We start from the raw sequence: 25,379 nt of genomic DNA, 5'->3' as shown, positions 1-25,379 counted from the left end.
TTTTTCATACTGAACATATGATTCTGTGATTTATCAGTATACACGTCTATGTGGGTCTTGTGTCCATGGTTCCTAGATCATGGCTCCCAAGACTCTTGGAATTCCTCAAGGGTAAAGCAGTGGGGACTGCCTTGTTATAATACTTGGTATTTTGTCCTCAGTTCCTGAAATAGTTTCAGAGTATAAAAGTAAAATGGGTGTCTTATTATTGATAATCCCTTGCAACCACATCTGAATTTCTGCTAACGAGGTGACTTTATAAGGGCCTAGGTAACCCATGCTTGGCGGGCGGCTAGTTGCCAGGGGAACCAAGCCGTGTGATAAGAGGGCTGGAACTTTCAGTCCAACTCATCCCACCCAACCCAACCCCCACCCCTGGGAAAGAAAGAGGGACTAGAGATTACACTCAGTCACCAGAGGCCAAGTAAATAATCCAGCTGCCTGGGTAATGAAACTTCCATAAAAATCCCTGAGGACTGGGTCCGGAGAGCTTCCAGGTTGGTGAACACACGGAGGTGCTGGGAGAAAGCAGGGAAGCTCTGATGTCTGCCCTCACACCTTTCCCTTTGCACCTCTTCCATCCACCTGTTTCTGAGTTATATCCTTTAGCAATAAAGCTGTAGTGTCATAAGTAAAATATTTTCCCAAGTTCTCTGGGTCGTTCTGCTTAATAGTAAATTAATCATTCCCGAGGAGCGGCTTATGGAAGGTGCTCTAGCCGGCTGGTCAGAAGCACAGCAGACAACTGGACTTGGGGCTGGCAGTAAAGGGCGACGGGAGGCAGCCTCACGGGACTGAGCCCTTAACCTGTGGGATCTGACGTTATCCTCACACAGCGTCAGAACTGCTTTCAACTGGAAGACACCCAGCTAGTGTTGCAGAGGACTGTGTGGAAGGAAGAAAAATCCCAGACCTTTAGTGACCAAAAATGAAGTGTTTTGTGTGAATAATAAAAGAGAGACACAAGAATAATTTTTCCTTTATACAACACTGATGTCTTTTGCCAAGATTTTTCTGCCAGTTTTGATGGTAGTTAATTTTTTTAAACCTCATTTTTAGGTGAATCCCACTAAAAGAGTAAAAAAATAACTGCCCATTAAAGTTAGTCTAGATGTGACAATGTGTGACTCATCTAAATTGAGGAAACTGATTTATTCAATTGATTTTATTCAGTAAAACTACAAATCTTCATAATGATGAAAGCAGGACGTAAAAGTCAAGCTTGTCTTGATTTCTGTACCAATCTACAAACCAATCTGTATCCTAATGCAACAGAAGATAAGGACACAGAACTATAAGCAGAAAACAAGGAATACATATCACATACTAGTAGGTAACCCAAGGCAGGTAATTTACACTGCAGCCTAAATTCCCCTAAGCTCTAATCGGATCATAAACCTTTATTTCCATTCTCACGAAGCTGAACTTCTGACAATTAGAAGACAGACTGAATTCTATCTTTATGCAAAGAAACTTAAGCAAGGTCACCTTACACCTACGGCCCTCTGGGCAAACATTCTTAGGAAGAATACATTAATCTCACACATATTTATCTGCTTAAACTTAATTTGATTCTATATTCAGTGCAACTCATCACAAATCATGTAAAGACAATGTATGATAACCAAAGAATATGGAAAACACGGAAGAAAGCTTAACAAAGAACTATTTCAAGTCCTAACAAACACACTTACAGTAACAAAATGGGGTAGATTATTTTCTTCAGCTGTTTTGTATTCTTGTAGCAGACAACAGTGCCACAGAGTAGGAAAACTTAGACCCTGTTCTTTTGCCTAGAAGAATGTACAGTTGTGACCTGAGCCATCTACAGTGACTGAGAACAACCTACTGTTGTGGGAAAGGCTGTGATGAGCTTCGGCCAGTAGCAGGGCTGAAGATATTCCATGCGATGCTAAAGTGGTTCTTTCTATGTGCATCTGCATTGCTCCTCAACAGGAGACTTGCTCCCTAAGACTGTGTATGTTCTAATGTTCTAATCTCTATGTCAAAAAAGTCCCAGAAATCATTTTCCACAGAGCATCTTCATATGGAAGGTTATATCAGTCTTTAGTTCCTCTGAAGCACTAGTCCACGATTAAACTTCTTACAAAGAAATGCTCAGAAATAGAGAGATCAGAATTAGGGTTCTCTTTCACCCTTATGGCCGTGCATTCATTTCGTGACTTTTCATTTCTAAAAGAAAAGTGCTGCTGAGATGGAAATCATCTCAATAAATGCGTGGCCAGTCATTACAAAAAAAAAGTCTCAATTCTGGTGAATTCAGCATCACTTCTAGAGTCATTGGTGCAGAACGGCTTTTGCCTCTGCGTTAACAATGAGAGAGAACAGGGTATTACATGAACCAGGAGAGAAGAAACCCGCAACAGAAAACCTTCAGCAGTGCTTGCTCTACAGCACTGCAGTCACATTCACAATACTCAAATCAAGATCTGTATCGTGAAGAAGCTCTGCGTTTATTGCCGACTTATCTTTGTTAGCTGCATTTTACAAAACAACCATTCCCTCACCAAAAAGAAACAAAAGAGTTTAGGAGGAAACTAAGGTTTTTCTTTTTAAGGTGATACAACTTTGAAGGTTCAAAGATGAAGCTGTTCAATTTCTACCACGGAACAGACTAATTTTAATGAAACACTACTTGCGTATGTTAGACAGAATTGAAAACATATTTCCTAAGTCATTAGTGATACTATATACTTCAAAATATATGTTCATTTATTTTAAACTTGTTTTCATTTCTTTCTCTATTTGATATAATGAAACAGAGTAAGCAATAAAGTCCATTTTTGGAATCTCTTATTGTTTAAATATTTAGTTTTCCATTTAGTTGGGATGGAGAAGGGAATGGCAACCCACTTCAGTATTCTTGCCTGGAGAATCCCACGGACAGAGGAGCCTGGTGGACTGCAATCCATGGGGTCACAAGGGGTCGGACACGACTGAGTGACTAGCAATTTTAGTCAGAAATGCTATAGGCTTGAAAAAGACGTTAATAGTTTTCCCTATGTGGAGATGGCTTGAGAACCAAAAACCTTTAAACTTTCAAAGACAGCAGAGGTTTGCATGAAGAAGTTCACCAACTTCCCAGCACACTCCTGAGTCAGACCTCCATTCACAGCCTAACTCTCCCACAGTGTTTTACGTTTAAGAGCTCAACTCAGGAATTCCTATCGATAGCCACAGAATCTTAGAAGAAATATCGGAAGCTTAGTCCAATTCCCAACTGGAGTCGTGGAGCTTTTTTCCTACAAGAGGCATGATGTGTGGTTCTCCAGCCTTTGCTGGATCGCCCAAGGCAGCCTACCTCAACACTGGACAGTTCTATTGTGGAATCTGTTCTTACATTCTGCTAGTGTCATATTCCTGAAAGTGAAGGTGAAAGTGAAGTCAGTCGTGTCCGATTCTTTGCGACCCCATGGACTGGAGCCTACCAGGCTCCTCCATCCATGGAATTTTCCAGGCAAGAGTACTGGAGTGGGTTGCCATTTCCTTCTCCAGGGGATCTTCCCAACCCAGGGATTGAACCCAGGTCTCCCCCATAGCAAGCAGATTCTTTACCAACTGAGCCACAAGGGAGGCCCAACATAATACACAGGAACAATTATATAAAATATGAAAATATAAGAGGCAAAGTAAAACGTGTGGGTGAGCAAAATAATTTGGAGGCTACTATTCTCCATAGTTTGGAGAAGGCAACGGCACCCCACTCCAGTACTCTTGCCTGGTGAATCCCATGGACGGAGGAGCCTGGTGGGCTGCAGTCCATGGGGTCGCTAGGAGTCAGACATGACTGAGCAACTTCACTTTCACGCCTTGGAGAAGGAAATGGCAACCCACTCCAGTATTCTTGCCTGGAGGATCCCAGGGACGGGGGAGCCTGGTGGGCTGCCGTCTATGGGGTCGCACAGAGTCGGACACGACTGAAGCGACTTAGCAGCATTCTCCATAGTTAATAACCTTCCCTTTATTTTTTTTAAAAAATTTAGGTCACAGGAGGCCTACTATATGATTATGAATCTTCAACAGATATTAAATACTCATAAACAGTGTAGCATCAACCACATATAAATAAATGTTCAGCATCAGACTCCAAGGGCACCCAAATAATAGAGTGAAAGGCAAAAGAGTCCAGAAGTGGTGGCAAAGAAATGGGACTATCCAGCTCTCCATCACGCTTACTCCATGCATGTGGCAACCATGTACACAGACAACACACACACATGTACACACAAACATACACCCACACCCAGAAGGGGGATAAAGACCTGTGAGCCTATCTTTCATTATCCTTCCAACCTAAATCTAAAAACTGAATCTAATTTGACTAAATTTATCCACCTCTAACTGGAGGAGGAAATGGCAACCCACTCCAGTATTCTTGCCTGAAAAAATCCTACGGACAGAGAAGCCTGGTGGGCTATAGTCCTTGGGGTCACAGACAGTCAGACATGACTGAGTGACTGAGCATGAGCACTTAAAGGCCTAAGCTGGATTCTCCAGAATCTTAATATTCAAAGTGACCCCCAGAACATATCAAGCCCATTTCAATTAACATTTAAAATATAGTTATCCTTGAAATTAGTTTTCAAGTATAGTACTGTTTAGAAAACACTATCAAAATCCTTATTATACAGAAGTAGAAAATACTCTAAGTTTTTAAAGAAAATGTTCAGGTTGCCACAAGGAGTACCCTAAAAACAAGGCAAGGAAATGAAGAACGAGTCTTTGAGAAACTGCTCTATCTAGGACCTTTAAAAAAGGCAAGCAATTTAAATTAAATTAGGTTTTCATAGGCTCCCCTAGTAGCTTAGATGGTAAAGCATCTGCCTGCAATACAGGAGACCCGAGTTCGATCCCTGGGTTGGGAAGATCCCCTGAAGAAGGAAATGGCAACCCACTCCAGTATTCTTGCCTGGAGAATTCAATGGACAGAAAAGCCTGGCAGGCTACAGTCCATGGGGCCACAAAGAGCTGGACACGACTGAGTGACTAACACACACAGGTTTTCAAAGCACACTGTCTATCTTCTGGTTATTTAAAACCAAAACCACCTTGCTGACCAAAGTAAAAATCCTGAAGCTATTTACTAACTACAAGACATTATGCAAAAGTTCAGAATTTGTGCCAACATTTGTTAAAAGTTAGTTCCAAGACCAAGTTGGTAATTAAAAATAAGACTTTGGGATTATTATGACGGTTAACCAAGAAACTTTGTTTAAAATACACTGCAGCCAGTAAGAATCACAAACCTAATGCAGAAAAATTAGCCATTTCATTAAACACTCTCAGCAGTACCAGAAGGTATCAGCAGAGGGCCTCTAGAAACAGTGGTACGCAAGCTTTCTAAAAACATCTTTCCCAAGTAAACCAGGACATGAATTACTTCCCTGGTAGTGGTATTTGCCAAAAAGAAAGTATAAGTTCAAATTAATTTGTCAACATCTGGTTAAGACTCTAGCTCAGAAATTAAATCTGGGAATTTCTCTTAAACCAAAATAATTCACCCCCAAACAAAGAAAGCAATATTCAAATGTCAAATATTGCTTTTCAGGTTACCACTCTGCACTGTAGGACCAAACTTTTCTAACAGTTTAAACAAAAGTGCCAGCTCTTCAGAATATTATTTTTTTTAAAAAAAACCGTTTGATATCTATTGTTGTTCAGTCACTAAGTCATGGCTTACTGTTTGCAGCATGCCAGGCTTCCCTGTCCTTCACTATCTCCCGGAGCTTGCTCAAACTCATGTCCATTAAGCTGGTGATGCCATGCAAACATCTCATCCTCTGTTGTCCCCTTCTCCTCCTGCCCTCAAGACATCTAAGATCATACAATCACAAATATGATAGAAAAGCAACATGTGCTATCTTACTGTAAGTAAATTAGGGCCCTACTGAACCAGGCAGATCCATATCACTTCTGATTTCCTAAGAAACTCTGTTATAATTTCAGAGGCTTCCTTTATCCCAGTAGGCTGAAAATTCTATTATTTGGAGTTGGGAAGTAATTTTTTTTAAAGATAAAACAAAGTTCACTAGCAAAGTCTTATAACATTCTTAAAATTAGTGGGCATCTGTATTTTTAAAGCACTATCAACAAAAATTTCAACTGTTCTGAATTAAATTCTATGACTTTCACCAGGTGAAAATCAAAGATATGAAAAAGATTGCAAAAAGGAAAAGAAACTTCAAACTAGAGTTAAATATATTAAAAGAAGCATATCGGATCTTAGAATCAGAAAAGTGATAGGGACTTCCCTGGCGATCCAGTGGCTAAGACTCTGGGCTTCCAATGCAGGAGGCCTGGGTTTGATTCCTGGTCAGGGAACTAGATCCCATGCTGCAACTAAGACCTGGAGCAATGAAATAAATAAACGAGAAAAGCGATAGCTAAGCTCTCGTAACCACATGTGGAAACTGTATTCTGTTTTGGAGACTATAATTTAAGAAGAACACCGAAGAACTAGAACAACCAAGAGCTGATGGACCAGTATGACTAAGTATTCAAAATGACAATGTGAGAACACCCCAGCGCTTGCTCCAGCAGCACATATACTGAAATTGGAACACAGAGTATAGTAACGCGGGCCCTGCACAGGGATGATACTCAAATTCCTGAAGCACTCCGTATTTTTCATGGGCCTCTAGGGTCCTTAGTGAATTGTTTAAAACACAGATTTACATCTGTGACTGCCAAGGATCTTCCTGATTTGCAGTTTCCTGATGGAGCCCAGGGAGACTCCAAATTCATCTAGCATCCCAGAATCTCACTGCTAGAAGGCCATTCTTTAGGTCAGTTTTCTCTTTGAGCTACCTCCAGGCATTACTGATGGCTACAAGATTAGTTTTGGCAAGACCCACAACAGCAAAGGGTAGTAGTCAGAAGGATGACTTTTGTTACTCATCTGTAAAAGATGACCAGAGTTGTTTAAAAGTAGTAACAGAAGAAACCAAACAAGAGTAGTGGGAAAATCAGCCTCTGTCACTGCTCACATTCAAAAAGCTTATTTAAGTTATTTTGAAAAAAGAAAAACTTTGTCCCCCTTTCTTGTCCCCTACTTGATCACAACAATCATGTTCTTCAATTCTGACATACAAACAGGATAGAAAGACAAGAAAGCTGAACATGGAATCAGAAGGGACCCAGGGTCCCTAGTATCACAGTTAGTTGTATTACCTCAGGCTGTTTTTCCAACATTTTTGGATCTGTAAAATGAGGAGCTTGCTTAGGCTTAGCCCATAGCCTTAATAGTCTTTGAGTTTTTGCTAATCACCTGGCAATAGCCAGCGATCTTTTGGCTGAAAATCATTTGTGTTGCAAGGGGCTCATTTTGTAATCAAGGTTTCTAAATTCTTAGCTTCCTCATTACAATGATATTGAAATCTGTGTCAGGGCTCTTTACCCCAGTAAGATGTTACTGTGATAAAATAAAATGTAGTTGCCAGTTCTATTGCTCAGTCAGTAAAGAATCCACCTGCAATGCAGAAGACCTGGGTTGGAAAGATCTCCTGGAGGAGGAAATGGCAACCTACTCCAGTATTCTTGCGGGGGAAACCCCATGGACAGAGGAGCCTGGTGAGCTACAGTCCATGGGGTCACAAGAATCGGACACAACTTTGCGACTAAACTACCACCAACAAATATTTTACTTGATCTTTGGCTAAAGATATATTTTTGTAATATATAAACCAACAAATCCTTGCTAATTCTTTTTACAAAGAGATTTGTCCAAAGACTGATTTTTGAAATCAAACATCTTTTACATATTTTAAAGGATTCTATTTAGGAAATAAGATGCTTTCAAAGTCAAACCATAGATAAAATGAGAGACACTAATGCCTAATAAATACATGCTGATCCTGAAGTATGAAATCTGGTCTGCTCCCACTGACTGACGAAATCACAGGTCATGATGATGTAACACTGAAACAAGTCAAATAGTAACAAATACTTACTAAAGCTAATACTTACAAACTAACTAAACAAATACTTACAATATTTTGCTAACTTGCCAAAGCTGCCTATCTTTCTTTAGATAAAATGCTGCATTATGATCATTGAAGAAAAACCAATCTGTTCCAGTAATTATCTTCTATCATACATGGTCCTGGTCTGTCCTTCTATTTATCTACCTATGAGTCTTTGGGAAGCTAAGAGTCACAAGACAAATTCTTGTAACAATGTTCTGGATTAAAAAAAAATAAAAAAGAGTAGTGGACTTTGGGGGCCAAAATTCTCCCTCCCTCTTAAGACTGAAGGCTACTGATAAAGTACTCAAATCCTCTGTGAATAAAAGGGGAAAGCAGAAGGTATAGGCACATACTATGTTCCTTTAGAGGTCTAATTACTCTAAGGTCTCTATATATTTTGTAATATAAAGGAAAAGGAGGTTAAATTCAACTTAAAGAGTGAACTTGCCTTTGCATTATGTTGAGCCTTCATCACAGAAGGAATACAACTCAGATGTTAAAAATAAAACCAAATAAAACTTGGAGAGGCATCCTTATGATGATAACTGTGCATGGTAAGTCTGCCAAGGTCAAGAACATCCTAGCTACACCTTCAATTCCACTCTTAGGACAACCACATTAAAAATTAGTGTAAGATCATTAAGGATAATAAAGGCATCTTGTGGGTCACCACAGAAATATACTGCATTAGAACAAACATACACATTCTGGACCTCCTTGTGGCTCAGCTGGTAAAGAATCCACCTGCACAGAGGGAGACCTGGGTTCGATCCCTGGGTTGGGAAGATCTCCTGGAGAAGGGAAAGGCTACCACGCCAGTATTCTGGCCTGGAGAATTTAATGGACTGTATAGTCCATGGGGTTGCAAAGAGTCAGACATGACTGAGTGACTTTCCCTTCATTTCACACATTCTAGACCTCTGAGTTAGGGTCAATAGCCTAAAAGTTACTTTCTTTGGCATATGAGTTTTGTTCTATAAAGTACCTTTACTAGAGAACAACTGAAAAGTCAAAACACATCTTCATCTCTGATTTATTCCTACTTTCCCATCCGGGATCGTTTCCTTGATAGTATCAGCTACCAAACTGACACTAAATACACAAATGAGAAAGATCTCTATTGGTTTTCATTTAAAAAATACAATTTTCAATGTTTTTGTTTTTAGGAAAACAGACATTATTTTACTACTTCTCCCAAGCAGACTTTAGGACTTTCAATTTTATCTTTAATTATTTTTAAAAGTATTTATTTATTCACTTATTTGGTTGCACTGGGTCTCAGCTGTGGCATATGGGATCTTTAGTTACAGCATATGGGATCCAGTTCCCCGACCTGGGATTGAACCCAGACCCCACTGCATTGGAACCCTGGAGTTCCAGCCACTGGACCACCAGGGAAGTCACTTTATTTATTTTTTTTTTTTTAATTTTTAATTGGAGGATAATTGCTTTACAATTTGTGTTGGTTTCGGCCATACAACAGTATCTCTATTTTTAATTCTAACATTGTCAGTAAATTCTACCCACTCTTCTATTGTCAATTCCATTTCCACAGTTACCAATTCAGTTCAGTACTTTAAAAAGAGCGCCTATTACTACTACGTATGATAGTCACTACTCAGTCCAGCCCACATCCTAACAATTCCCTGAACTAGTGACTTCTCAAGGTATAATTCCTTCATTACTAATGGCCTGTCACAGTTGGAGTCATCTCCTCACTTCCGCCTACTTCTCCTGGTCTAGGGGTACCACCTTGTGGTCAGCAACAGGAATTATCCTTCCCATCACCTCGTTTCTTTCCCCTTTGGTAGAACATTACACCTAGGCTTTCTGGTTTTGCACACGGCTCAGTTAACTCAATCTTACAAACCTCCCTTTCTTTTGAACAGAGTAGAATGCCATCATGCAGTAATTTACTGCAGAGGGTAGTGTTCCTTATTTATAAACCCTGGGAAATTCACATACTCTAAGTCTACAAGCTATTTGTTACTGAATGAGAAAGAATGGGTTTTAGTCTACACCTTTGACAAGGCCAGTTGACATGACTATTTTTTAAAAAGCTACATATAAACACAGTAAATTTACTAAAAAAACAAAACAAAACACAGTAGGCCCCAAATGGAGTCTCTTATGCTAATTCTCATAACATCAAACTGAGAACTAAACTACAGTTTTTTGCCTCTCCCAGAAATGGACTCAAACCAGCCAACCAGGAACTGCTGATTAGCATTAGTTAGGTAACCCTTGCCATCCTCTGTAAGGACAGTAACCTAGCAATAACCAACACACTTTTTGGACGAGTGTAACTTCCTTGTTCCTGCTCCCTTCTGCCTAGAAGTCTTTTTCTCTGTACAGCTCTTCAGAGTTCGTTTCTATTTGGCTCAGACTGAATGCTGCCCAATCCATGAATCATCAAATAAAGTCAATAAGCTCTTGACTTGGTTCAATTTTGTTTTTTTGAAAGGTACTAACACTTAGACCATACAACCTAAGTTTAAATAAGACATACAGATCAAATTCTCACTAGTTAAGAACTGTTTCAAGTATTGCTCCTCACCCATCAGGCATGGCAGACAGGTGGCTACAGCTTACAGCCTTGACGTACATTATCATTTTCTCCCCTTTAACAATGCCAAAAAAAATCCAACTTCCGTAACATTTCCTCATAGTACAGGCCCTTGGGACCTTACCCTTTGCTGTTCCCTCAGGTCTCCCTTCAGAGGTTTGGTCTGCTCCCTCGCATCCTCCAGGTCTTCGCCTGTATATCAGTGAGGTCTTCCCTGATCACTCTGCTTAAAACTTCCCTCCCTAGAAATCCTTATCCTCTTACGCAACTGTCATATCATGCACTTTACTTATATGTTTTGTTAAACTTCTCCAGAGCAAATATTTTTGTTTGTTTGTTTCACTCATACATTCTCAGTGCCTAAGACTGTGGTGGGCAAAGTATGGGCCGAGGCCCAGACACTGTTCACCAGTCAAACCCCGGCATGCCCATTCATTTACATATTATGGGTGACTGATGTCATGCTCCGACACAACTGAGTAGTTGCAAGACAGACCATATGGTGGAAAATACAATGACTACTTACAGAAAAAGTGTGCAGATCCCTAACCTAAAACAATGGTAGGTCAAACACTCAGTGGAACAACTACCAAGCAAACAAACACGGGGGGAAATGTCTCCGATCCCACGGTATTTTATAAAGATGTAACGGAAGAGTGTCTACACTGAGATATCACTATGAAGCTCTCCCCAGGCTGGCCACCTGTGACCTCTCTGAGGCCATCTTGTACTACTGTCCCCCCTCACTCAGCTTTTCCATACTGGTCTTGCTATTCCCTGGACACGTCAGGTAGGGAATGTCAGCTCCTACCCTGGAGTTATTTCATCCGCCTGAGTACTTATCCCCCAGAAAGCCAGCCTCATGACTAATTTCTTCATCTCCTCAAGTCTTCACTCAAACGTTACCTTCTCAGTGAGGCTTACCTTACCTTATACTGCAACTCCCCTCCCCTCTGTACACACCCCTAATCTCTTTCTTTCTCTAATTTTGCTCTTTTCTTCCCATAATACTCATCACACTTCATCGTAACATATTATTCATTTTTATATCTACTGTATGTTATCTCCTTCAATACAGAGTAAGCCTCCATAACAGCACATATGTTTGCCTGTTTCGTTTTCTGGTGTATTCTAACTACCTAGAAAACTGCCTAGTACATAGTTGGTATTTAATAAGTATTGATGAATAATTAAATGAAAGATTACTCCATTTCAAAAACTTCTCTGCATACACTCTCAAACTCCCTAACTAGATATCGTTTCTTGCTCCCTATCTATTTACTTCTAATTCATCAAACCAATAATTCAAGGGCCAAAGTATTGGATGCGTGCTCAGTCGCTCTGTCGTATCTGACTCTTCGACCCCATGGACTGTTAGCCCTCGAGATTCTTCTGTCCATGGGATTCTCCAGGCAAGAATATTGGAGTTGGTTGCCATTTCCTCCTCCAGGGGATCTTCCTGACTTAGGGATCGATCCTGCACCTCCTGCAATGGCAGGCAGATTCTCTACCACTGACCCACGTAGTGAAGCCCAAACTATTGGCATGAGGAGTAAGACACACCCCTGCCCTTAGGTAATTCTTCTTTCCGCTCCCACCGTCTCGTCTTTGATCCAAACTACTGTCATCTCTCTGGACACGACAGCCTTCCAGCTCATCTATCTGCATCCCACCTGAACCCAGTCTAATCTACTCTTCACACCATAAACACAGTGATATTTTCTAATCATAAAGGTGCAACTGTCCCCTTTGCTTAAAATGCTTTGATATTACTCATTCCTCTTAAATGGAGAAAAACTCCCGAACACTGTCTGCAAACCTCTGTATGAACTCCTTCCTCTCTCTCTCTCCAGCCTTACCCTCTGTGTGCTTGCATGGACACGCACACACACCTGCCATCCCGTCCCTCGTACTCAGGAAAGCGTCCTTCTATCTTAGCACCTTTGCACCTGGAGTTCTCTCTCCATCATCTAATTACCTCAGCTTACCCTCCAGATCTTTGCCATTTCCTCACAGAAGTGACATCCTTAACTAGGTCCTAAGTTCCTGTAATAGGCTCCAGTAGCATGTGCCACGGTTGAAACTTTAGATTTGCTCAAGTGATTATTTAATATGTGTCCCCATCTGATAATAAACTCCATGAGAGTAAGGATCACATCTTTTTCTGTTCATCACAGTATCCACAGTGACTGGAACATCTCATTATATGTTTGCTGAACAAATGACTGAATGAAAGAGTAAGTCAAGATATGGACAAAAGGAAAAACTTTAGAGGAAAAATAAAAAGCGTGAGAAAGGAGTACTAGCTGTTAAGTTGTAGGAGGTAAAGAAGTCCACATGGGCTAAATCATGGGAGGTCCTGTGTATCATCTTAAAGAACTTTCTTTGCCCCTCAGGAAATGATGGAGCCAGTGACTGCTTTTTAAGCAGTGGAAATGACAATGACTTTAGTATTTCAGATAGCTCTCACAAGCTGTGTCCAGCATGGAGAAAAAAAGAATCTGAAAGGGCAGTGAGACAGATGAAGGCCTAAACTAGGGCACTGATTTGGAATGGAGAATGGGGGCAACCTTGGGGGTCATGTCATTAAAGAGCAGGAGCGGTCCAGATAGCTCTAAGCTTGCCGACCGGGCTGAATGGGAGCTCCAGAAATTCGGATTCAGTAATTCTTAAAACTCGTGGGCTGACTGCACTGGAATCATCTGAGGCAACAAGTTAGGAAGCAAACAGGAATATAATTAGAAGCGTTCATTATTAGCTATGATGATTACTCTTCATCCCACTTATTTAATGAAAAGGGAAACTATCTTTGGCCACAGCCTCGGGGTACTTGAAGAGATACTTCTTTTCAGTCACCCAGGCAAAGTGTGCAGAGTACTAGATATAAAGCACAAGAAGTTAACAGGTAATTTAACAGAAACTTACCCGCTCTGCAGACGCCTCATCCCCTGGCAGACACGCAGCAGCAGCGGCAGCGGCACAAGCTATTTCCATCACCACAGAGCTGGAAGGAGCGTCAGTAGTGGATGAAGACCTGGGTCGGCCGGACTGCATGACAGTTGCCATCTCCTGGCCAGATTTCCTGTTGATCTGGGGACTTCCCTTTGGGGCCTCTGGCTTGCCCCGCCTGCTGTGCAGGCTTGTCCCTCTCTTCATCTTGGGTGGCACGCGGATCTGCTGCAGGACACGATTCAGAGCTGTGGGGTGGGTGGGGACACCATCAGTCTCAGCACACGCGTTCTGGCTTTCCAGATCCATTTCAGGCTCTGGGTCTGCCTGAATCTGTTGCACATCGTGGGGGGACACGGACGACCTCCTGCGCTGGTGCTGGAAGAGATGCTTCAAGCCTTGGCCAATCACGTTAATGTTCTCCAAAGCATTGTGGGTCATTTTAGACAACTTTTGTTCTGATTCTGTTTGCTTTCTGGCCTCTGCATCTTGGGATTTGCCTCCGGGATCAGGGTCCTCAAATAACTGTTCACTGCCCGAAGGCTCCATCAGTAGACTTAATACGCTTATTTGCAAACTCAAAAAAATTTTTTAACACACCACGACTGTCAAATTAGGTAGGCATTGCTTCGACAGTAACTACACATGCAGCTGTGAGACGAAGGCTTCATGCCTACCTAATGTTAAAAAAAAAAAAAAAAAAGCTCGTATTATAAATCCATGCAGAAACTCCAGTGTTAAAAGAAAAACATGCCACTAGCCCAAGAAGTAGACACTATCATTAAGCAATCTTTAATCAGAAGATTAAAAGATAGTTTTCTAGATAGTGGGTAATGATTATTTTCTAGAATAGGAGGAAAAGCTCCGAAACAAGTACAAAGGAAATGAAAAAACAGCGCTGTTAAAAAACTCCCTACAAGTTGCAATGTGAAGAGGAACTACATACTAGAAGGGTCATCTTGGAATGCAAACCATAATAATATTTGAGAGAACAGCCATTACTTGGGAAATCGAGAGACATCCGAGCACAGAGCATTCAATACAGACAGTCTAGCTGAGGCAATTGAAATGATTCCTCTCAATCACAACCATAGTTAATTATCTGCATGCTGAAGCTCAATATAGTAAATTCAAAGAATAACTGTGAAACGTGGACATCCCAATCTAACTGCATTGTGGGTTTTAATGGAAAAGAGGAATTTCCAGTTATCATTTATATTCATCAAGGTCACTGGCAACTAGACACTTCTCTTTTGAGAAGGTTTGCTCTTTTGAGAAGAAAATGCAAACTGAAATCTTATAGGTTGGATTCTCTGCTGGAACACAAACGACCTTTCGGTACAATGAGTACATGATCCAGAAAGAATCTGTCTTCAGAGACTAGAGCTTGGCTCAGAACCAATGAACAAAGAAAGAGACTCAAAGGAATCCCTTTCTTTGAAAAGGGTCGACTCTGACAAGAGGCTGCCCATGTACAGCCCACCCTCCATATGCACGGGTTCCACATCTGCAGATTCAACCAACCTCAGATGGAAAACATTTGGGGTGAAGGAGTTCTAGGATTTCCAAAGAGCAAAACCTGAATTTGCCATGCTCCCAGCAACTGTTTTCATAGCATTTATTTACGTTGTATTAGGTATTATAAATGCTCTACAGATGATTTAAGGTATATGGGAGGATGCGCATGGTTCTATGCAAATACTATGCCATTTCATATAGGAGACATGAGCATCTGAGGATTTCATTATCTGCAGGAGTCCTGGAACCAGTCCTCCATGGGTACCAAGGGACGGCTGTATTCACACAAACTCAAAAGCAAAGAAGTGACACAGTAACTGGGTATGACTAAAAAGGAGAGAAAAAGAAAGGTCAAATAGCAACCACACACCAACATTAAAGTGCAGGAAATTAAAAGGAAGTTGAAACTAAGAGATGTAAGGTCAGCATAACTGCCACAGTTACGGAAGTCATATGCCAAAGAAAGGGAGGGTGTGGTAGGGATAAGATTTCTCATAATAGAAAACTTTTTTTAAAAAATTGAGTTTCTGCAAGTATGTAAAACAAAACTGCATTAATGTACAGAACCTGCTACAGAGGACAAAATGTGGTGCGTGAAGTTCTTTATTTCTATATTTTACCTCAACTTTTCCTTCAAAGGGCTTTAAAACTCCCTGCGTTACACCAAGGACTTTGAACAGTTTGAAGTCACTACTAAGTCACTACCAAGTCTGAAGCACTTAGGGTGGTCATGGTCTGGGCATACGCAGACAGACCTCTGGCCACCAAACAGCAATCTGAAAGGCATAAATCAGTTGGATTTAAGAGTTCACGGTGACCTCCAGACTCCTAGAGTCCAAAGGGATAGGAATGCAAACCCATCAGACCTTTCTTCCTGGTAACTTCTCTCAGACGACCCTCTCACCATGAACGTGGATGGACACCGTCACTGTGGCTTTGCGGACCACACTCTTACATGCCTATCTTCCCATCTCCTAACCTCTTCATGACTCAGGAGCATAAACCATGTTGACAGGGTTAAAGGCCTTTAACCAGTACCTTCCTACTAACTAAATACCACAAAATTCTTTACTCCCAAACTAGGCAAATGAGGAGCAGTCACGAGGATGGGAAATTTCACTGCTTTTCACTCAAATTCTCTGTGGCTGCACCAAAAACCTGCCACACGGCTGGGGCCTCTCACCCTTTTCCCGACTCTGTGTTGCTTTTATTTTTCCTTTTCCCTTTGGGAGAGCCAAGAGAGAAGCCCTTAATCCTACCGACATAAACAAATGTTTTGGGCTATATGGAGTTTTCTGGGGCTCCTTGTGGGCAAAAATGTTGTCAACAGTATATGTATTTAATTATCCTGACCTTCCCTCATGAGTTTCTAGTGCAGACTAATAGTTATTGAATTATTTTCACTCTGCAAAGCACGGAGCTTCTCAGACAAAAAGGGCTATGTAACCAAGATAATCCAGTAACTGTATATCAACCTCTTCTTGTACTGGGATATTTAGACCCCGAAAAGACAGAAGGATGTGAAAGCAGCAGGCTGATAATGAGGAAGTAAATTACTTTTTTCCTTATTTATATTGCATTAGCTAAATAATACAACATATTTTTTGTTGCTGCTATTTTGAAAGTAAAACATATAAAATAAGTTTCTCCCATGATAATAAAAGACACCATAAAGAGAGGAATGGTATCAAGGTTCGTTAGAACACCAAACAATCTACTTGTCTCATATATAAACATACAAGGAATTTATTACTCAGCAGATCAGCTTCATTGGGCAGTGTTATAAACTAATCAAGGGGCTTCCCTTGTGGCTCAGATGGTAAAGCGTCTGACTACAATGCAGAAGACCCGGGTTCAATCCCTGGATCGGGAAGATCCTCTGGAGAAGGAAATGGCAACCCACTCCAGTACTCTTGCCTGGAAAATCCCATGGATGGAGAAGCCCAGTAGGCTACAGTACATGGGGTCGCAAAGAGTCAGACATGACTGAGCAACTTCACTTCACTTCACATTAACTTCACTTCACATAAACCTGCTTCTTGGTTTTAAAAAAATGGAAAATATGGTACATTTTTAAATGTCTGTATCTTCATTTGAGATTTCATTAGCATGTCTATATCATTTATTCTCATATAATTTAAAAGAATGATTAATTATAAGGATATGCCAGCATTTGGAGGAAAACCCAGAAACAGGGTGTTGATTTCCAAGCCAAAGCTTGCATAGGCTATCTACATGGCTGCACAGATTACCTAGTAGAGGAGTAGTAAATTCTGGGATTTCTAAAGGCAAAACATATCTTCATGATACTAACAGAAGCTTACCTAACACAGAACACCAAAGAAACTTAAACTGAGCTTTAAGCATCAAATTGTTAGATAAGAATTTTGAAACAACAACCTGTTGCACTGACTGTAAAACGTAATGCTATAACCATTATATAAAACTTGTGACAAGAAGAAAGCAAGCACTAAAATAATTCAATAATGCGAATGTTTTTTAAGACTCCCCTATTTTCTTCTGTAAGACAGTAGTAAAATTCAAATGAATAATAACTGCTGTTCAGCTTATTAAACTTCCCAAACAACTGTATTGCTATCTCTGGTTTAACACAAACAAGTTCAACTGTAAAGCTAAGTGTTCTTTCATAAGAAGGAAATGTTGGCTTCTCTTTTATTCACAGGGCTTCTCTGAAAAGTAAAGTCCTTCTAAGTAAGCCTGAGGAAACCAATAGAGAGAAAAGGGAACAAAAGGATATGGGAGAAAGGGGGCAGGAGGAAGGGGTGGAAAGCGGGGAAAAAAGAGGAGGAAATGGGAGCCACCGACAAACCAGGTATTTCAGAAAACTTGGTTAAATTCTCAGAATTTTAACAATTTTCTACAACAGTTTTGAAAAAAAAAAAAATTCGAATTATATATGAACTATCTTTCTTTTTTTTTCCTTTAAGTTGTTACTCCCAACTTTTTAGTTTTCTTGATAGACACGGTGACCAAAGCATTTTGGTTTGGCTATGAACCAAATTATTTCACTGACGCTAACAAATTGGATACTTGCCTTTATCACTCTTCCTCAAGCACTTCTAAGGTGTTCTGGAATCCTTTTAGGGAAAGCTGAAAAGCAAACATTAAGAATTACAAGGTAGGAAACTTAGAAGAGGGGAGTTTATTTATATAAACATAGGAAAAAACTGAGTATACACATAACAAAATGGTAACATTTAGCTCTCAGTGGTAGTACAGGGTAATTTTTTCTAGTGTTTTTCAGTATTTTCTCATTTTGCAAAGAAATAATGAAAAAAAAACTATAATCAAGAAAAAACAATTTGAGGAACGTCAATATTAAAAAAAAAGTATATTTCATAAATCTTTTTACACTATGATACTGAATTAGGAATGGATAGTCCATTAATTCTAATCTTAAAGTAAAATGAAATGCAAAATAAGTGTGTTAGTCGCTCAGTCATGTCTGATTCTTTGCGACCCCGTGGACTGTATGTAGCCTGCCACGCTCCTCTGTCCACAGAATTCTGCAGGCCAGAATACTGGAGTGTGTTGCCATTCCTACTCCAGGGGATCTTCCCGACCCAGGGATTGAATCCGGGCCTCCCAAATTGTGGGCAGATTCCTTACCAACATGAAAAGAAGCATAATTTTATAAGCAAGTATCTTTCAAGTAGCTTCCAATTCTCCATCCACAATTTTGCATTCAAAAGCAACTCTTAATAAGTATGTCTACCATGAATAATTGAGGCTCAAGATGCACCAAAATGGAAAATTCCCTGGAAAACAGCCATTACCAGAGGCAATTTACTCAGGCATGTGTTTGGGGGGCATCTGCTTTGTGCTCCAAATTACACAAACAAAGCATCCTACCTTACCCTCAAGGAAGTAATCTAGGATGGAAAGTGAGTTTACATACTTGAAGCTTAAGAGAAACAGCACAGAACAACATAATTAAGTGCTAGAATGTGTAAGGACAACTATGATTACCATCAGAAGTGAAGAAATCCGATGACACTTGCCTTGAAAAGTTTCAAGAACAAAGAAGCTTTCACTGCACTTTGAAAGATGAGAAGACGGATGAATGAGCAGGAAGATACAGGCCGAGATTCCCAGCTGCAGAGCAGCACACACGCTACACACTGGGGGCCAGTGAAGAGGCCAGATGACTGCACTGGGGGTACTCATCCTGAGTCATCTGGAGAACTGGGTGGCTGGTGGGCAGATGTGAGGGGGGACTTTCCATCTTTAACTTTTTCTACCTCTCGAAGTATATACATTATGACTATTCTTATGTCAGGAAAAAATAAACTTACACATTTGGAAAAAAAAGAAAGTAAATACATGTTTTAATCTCAAGGGGAAACATTTTAAAATTATAGAAAAGGACATAACTATTGTGCTAGCAGAAAGGAAAAACAGAATTAAAATATGCAAATAAATACAAAAAGGAGGGAAAGCAAGATTGCAGATAAGACATATAAAAAGGAAAATATAAGATATCAAATGCAAACCCAAATATCCCAATAATTATATTAAATCTAAGTGGACCAAAAGAAAAAGACTATCTATCACACTAAATAAAAAACGGAAATCAATCCCTGGTGGGCCAGTGGTTAGGACCCGGCACTTTCACAGCAGTGGCCCGGTTCATTCCCTGGTTGGGGAACTAAGATCCCACAAGCCCTGTGACGTGGCCAAAAAAAAAAAAAAATTCTCTATTATGATGTGTAAAAGAATCATGCCAAATATAGAGAACAATTAAAATAAAATGTATAGAAAGGGTTAACAAACATAATCTAAACAAAAGCTGCTCAAGCTTTATTAGTAGTACTCAAAGTAGACTATAATTCAAAAAGCATTAATGGAGGTAATATAATTCATAGGATTAAATGCAGAACTCATTAGAAAGACATAATTTAAAATTTATATGCAAGTAATAACCTAGCCTCCAAATGCATAAAGCGCAATTTAGCAGACCTACAAGAAGTGAAATATATCTATAAGCATAATGGGGAAATTTTTAAAATCTCTCATAATTGACAGAATAAACGACCTAAATCGGAAGAAAAAGAGAGTTAGATCTGAATAGCATGGTTAACAAACTGGGGACCTAAACAGACATTTGTATAAGACAGTACCCAATAACTGCAGAATACTCTATCAAGTTCAAAGAGATCACTTACAAAAAGTGATCCATATGCTGAGCACTAAATCAAGTCTCACAAGTTCTTCTCTGACCACAATGTGGACTCCTAAGGTTCACAGTGGATAAAACCGCTCTCTCCCCACCACCCACAATGCCACCTGACCAAACCTGCAGACAATGCAAAAGGGATGGAGTAACACAAGATGCTAGACAAGCACCTATAATCCTAGAGTTAAAGCTTTCTTTCTAACCAAAGGAAATACAGCCCCAAGAGCATGCAGGAATTCCACTGCAGTCAGGACGATTAAATCACAAATTTTGACCAATTGCTGGACACTGAATGTGGGCCAGTATGAGAGTGCCAAGTCTCAAGGGACTGCAATCAGGAGAGAGGCTCTACCCTATTACAGGCTTTTCTGCCAGGAACCTCAAAGGCTGTGTGTGTGGGGGAAGGGGGGTGGGGGGGAGGCAGATAGAATCTGAGAGAATGCAAAGAAGCTTCTTATCCCAGCCCCCACCCTTGTGGAGCTTGGCAGCCAACGCCAATCAGCCCAAATCTATCCCCTATTAGCTTAGGGACTTCCCTGGTGGTCCAGGGTGGTTAAGCCTCCGTATGCTCCCACTGCAGGGAACGAAGATTCTGCATGCTACATGGTGAGGCCAAAAAAATAAAATACAGGGGCAGAGAAGGCTGCTTTGAATAGGAAATTCAAACAAAAACTACTATTGGTTAAAATCTATTAAGAAAAAAACTTAAGCTTAAAAAAGGGGAGGGAATATAAAACCTAAGATAGACACAGCAGTTGAGGAAGAAAAAAGAAGGGGAACAACTCCACTCCTAGAAACAGAAAATTTTACAAGAGACCCAGGTTCTAGTGCCTGCCTAAATCTGAGGCGTACCAGATCATCACAGAACTCCCCTCAACCTCCACTACATGCTAACAGTTCAGTTCAGTTCAGATGCTCAACCGCTCAGTCATGTCTGCCCTTTTGCAACCCCATGGACTGCAGCATGCCAGGCTTCCCTGTCCATCACCAACTCCTGGAGCTTGCTCAAACTCAGGTCCATCGAGTCGCTGATGCCATCCAACCATCTTATCCTCTGTCATCTCCTTCTCCTCCTGCCTTCAATCTTTCCTAGCATGAGGGTCTTTTCCAAGGAGTCAGTTCTTTGCATCAGGTGGCCAAAGTATTAGAGTTTCAGCATCAGTCCTTCCAATGAATATTCAGGACTGATTTCCTTTAGGATTGACTGGTTTCATCTCCTTGCAGTCCAAGGGACTCTCAAGAGTCTTCTCCAACACCACAGTTCAAAAGCACCAATTCTTTGGCACTCAGTTTCCTTTATAGTCCAACTCTCACATCCATACATGACTACTGGAAAAATCATAGCTTTGACTAGACGGACCTTTGTCAGCAAAGTAATGTCTCTGCTAACAAGCTTTGAGTAAAAATAATGGAATATAGCTGCAATAAACAAACTCACTGTGTGAAACAGCACAAAGAGAAAACCCAAAGCTAAGCCGGGATATAATGGACACTAGGGAAATTTGAAGTCTTTGGTTTCCATGGCAACAACATGTATCAATGCTGGTAACCATAGCAATAATACTCTTTAAACATAGCCCAACCCCTAACAGATTAATTTAAATTCTACCTTAAAGGCTCAGCAGAAGGAAGCTTGCAGTCTTCTCCAAGCATATCAGATATTCACCTCAGTATTTCCTGTTCTACACAAAATGGACACCTTTCAACAAGAACTTATGAAGCATGCCAAGATCAGATCAGATCAGTCGCTCAGTCATGTCCGACTCTTTGCGACCCCATGAAACGCAGCACGCCAGGCCTCCCTGTCCAACACCAACTCCCGGAGTTCACTGAGACTCACGTCCATTGAGTTAGTGACGCCATCCAGCCATCTCATCCTCTGTCGTCCCCTTCTCCTCCTGCCCCCAATCCCTCCCAGCATCAGAGTCTTTTCCAATGAGTCAACTCTTCGCATGAGGTGGCCAAAGTACTGGAGTTTCAGCTTTAGCATCATTCCTTCCAAAGAACACCCAGGACTGATCTCCTTCAGAATGGACTGGTTGGATCTCCTTGCAGTCCAAGGGACTCTCAAGAGTCTTCTCCAACACCACAGTTCAAAAGCATCAATTCTTTGGCACTCAGCCTTCTTCACAGTCCAACTCTCACATCCATACATGACCACTGGAAAAACCATAGCCTTGACTAGACAGACCTTTGTTGGCAAAGTAATGTCTCTGCTTTTGAATATGCTATCTAGGTTGGTCATAACTTTCCTTCCAAGGAGTAAGTGTCTTTTAATTTCATGGCTGCAGTCACCATTTGCAGTGATTTTGGAGCCCAGAAAAATAAAGTCTGACACTGTTTCCACTATTTCCCCATCTATTTCCCATGAAGTGATGGGACCGGATGCCATGATCTTCGTTTTCTGAATGTTGAGCTTTAAGCCAACTTTTTCACTCTCCACTTTAATAAAAACATAGTTTGCAGAAACAAAGCAATCATCAGAACTAGACTCAGAAATGCCATGGTATGAGAATTATCAGAGAATTTAAAACATGATTAATATGGTAGAGAATAATGGAAAAGGTAGACAACATGCAAGATCACACAGGTAGTTTGACAGAGACATGGAAATCATAAAGAATATAGTGGAAATCCTAGAAAGAGAAACATGGTAATAAACAACAAATTATTTTAGTAGATTTGAAACAGCTAAAAAAGAATCAGGGAACTTGAAGACAGGCTCACAGAAATTACTCAAATTGAAATGTAAAGAAGAAAAGAAGTAGGAAAATAAAACAAGAGAAAACATCCAAGAACTGTGGGAAAATATCAAATAGTGTAATATACTCAGAATGCCTGGAGAAGAAAGAACAAAGCAGAAGAAATATGTGAATGGTTAAGTGACAAGACACCAAACTATACAGATTTAAGAAGGTCCAAAAATGTCAAACAAGACTTAAAAGAAACCCCAAAACTAGGCATAATAGCTAGCTGAAATAATAGCTGAAAAGAAAAAGGGAAATCGTGAAGGCAACCAGAGAGGGAAAACATAGTATATACAGAGGAACAAGGATAAGGATTATAATAACCTTGCTGTCAGAAACTTTGCAAGCAAGATAATAGGGGTTTAGCAACTTTAAAAAAATGTTGAAAGAAAAAGATTGTTCAACCAGTATTCTATATCTAGTGAGAATATCCTTCATAAGTGAAGAGGAAATAAAGACTTTTCCAATGTGTAAGTGCACTTTTTGGTGCAGCCACTATGGAAAACAGTATGGCTGCTGCTGCTGCTGCTGCGTCGCTTCAGTCGTGGCCGACTCAGTGCGACCCCAGAGACGGCAGCCCACCAGGCTCCCCCGTCCCTGGGATTCTCCAGGCAAGAACACTGGAGCGGGTTGCCGTTTCCTTCTGCAGTGCATGAAAGTGAAAAGTGAAAGTGAAGTTGCTCAGTCATGTCCCAGTCTTTGTGACCCCGTGGACTGCAGCCCACCGGGCTCCTCCGTCCATGGGATTTTCCGGCAAGAGTACTGGAGTGGGGTGCCATTGCCTTCTCCATGGAAAACAGTATGGAGTTTTCCCTAAAAAGCTATCAAGAAAAAACAGAGCTGCCTTATGACCCAGCAATACCACTCTTGAACGTACATCTGGAGAAAACTCTAATTCAAAAAGATACATGCACCCCAATATCATAGCAGCACTATGAATAATAACTAAGACATGGAAGCAACCTAAATGTCCATGAGTAGAGGAATGGATAAATAAGATGTAGCATATGTACACAATGGTAAAATACTCAGTCATAGAAAGAATGAAGCAATGCCATTTGCAGCAACAAGGACTGACCTAGCGAGCATCATGCTAAGTGAAGTAAGTCAGAGAAGACAAATATCACAGAATATCTGTGGAATATTATATGTGGAATCCAAAAAAATGATACAAATGAACTTATTTACAAAACAGAAACAGACTCACAGAGAAAATGAACTTACAGTTGTCAAAGGTGAAAGCGGGTGAGGATAAACTGGGAAATTAGGGCTTAAAAGATATACACTACTAAAACAGATAAACAAGGCCTACTGTACAGCACCGATAACTATGTTCAATATCTTGTAACAACCTAAAAAGGAAAAGAATCTGAAAGGGAATACATATATACACATACGTATAACTGAATCAGCTTGCTGTACACGAGAAACTAACACAACATTGTAAATCAGTTCAGTTCAGTTCAGTCGCTCAATCACCTCTGACTCTGTGATCCCATAGACTGCAGCACACCAGACTTCCCTGTCCATCACCAACTCCCGGAACTTGCTCAAACTCATGTCCAGCAAGTTTCTGATGCCATCCAACCATCTCATCCATTGTCATCCCCTTCTGCTCCTGCCTTCAATCTTTCCCAGCATCAGAGTCTTTTCAATTGAGTCCATTCATCGCATCAGGTGGCCAAAGTATCAGAGCTTCAGCTTCAGCATCAGTCCTTCCAATGAATATTCACGACTGATTTCCTTTAGGGTTGACTGGTTTGATCTCCTTGCAGTCCTAGGGACTCTCAAGAGTCTACTCCAGCACCACAGTTCAAAAGCATAAATTCTTCAGCACCCAGCTTTCTTTATGGTCCAACTCTCACATCCATACATGACTACTGGAAAAACCATAATTTTGACTATATGGAACTCTGTCGGTAAAGTAGTATCTCTGCTTTTAATATGCTGGTGTGTGAAATGAGTGTAATTGTGAGGTAGTATGAACATTCTTTGGCATTGCCTTTCTTTGGGATTGGAATGAAAACTGATCTTTTCCAGTCCTGTGGCCGCTGCTGAATTTTCCAACCATACTTCAATTAAAAAATCTTAATTTCAAATTTCTGACATCAAGTATTCACGATATGTAATTCAAAACAGGAAAGAATACTCAAAGTAAACATACACTAGTATTTATTATTAATTAATGTCACATACAAATAGCAGGCTTCCCAGGAGGCTCAGTGGGTAAAGCCTCCACCTGCAATGCAGGAGACACAGGTTCAGTCCCTGGGTCAGGAAGATCCCTTGATGGAGGGCACGGCAACCCACTCCAGTATTCCTGCCTAGAGAATTCCATAACAGAGGAGTCTGGAGGGCCACACTTCATGGGGTCAATAAGAGTCAGACAAAACTGAAGTGATTGAGCACGTACACAC

At 40.6% G+C, this 25,379-nt stretch overlaps 1 protein-coding gene across 5 annotated transcripts in view; it reads right to left on the bottom strand.

The window, feature by feature from the left end:
• TMCC1 (transmembrane and coiled-coil domain family 1) overlaps positions 1-25,379 on the bottom strand; it is a 154,833-nt gene that overhangs the window by 94,163 nt on the left and 35,291 nt on the right. For all 5 annotated transcript variants that reach the window (XM_010862441.1, XM_010862442.1, XM_010862443.1 and 2 more), the window contains 2 exons: positions 18,074-18,129; positions 13,477-14,177 (listed from right to left, as the gene is read on the bottom strand). In XM_010862441.1, coding sequence (XP_010860743.1) covers positions 13,477-14,049 — 573 coding nt within the window. In that variant the 5' untranslated portion in view covers positions 14,050-14,177; positions 18,074-18,129. The remainder of the gene's footprint in view (positions 1-13,476; positions 14,178-18,073; positions 18,130-25,379) is intronic.

This window comes from Bison bison, unplaced genomic scaffold (genome assembly GCF_000754665.1).
Source record: "Bison bison bison isolate TAMUID 2011002044 unplaced genomic scaffold, Bison_UMD1.0 scf7180017864482, whole genome shotgun sequence".
Classification (NCBI taxonomy): Eukaryota; Metazoa; Chordata; class Mammalia; order Artiodactyla; family Bovidae; genus Bison; species Bison bison.
This window is presented reverse-complemented; position numbering and strand designations above follow the sequence as displayed.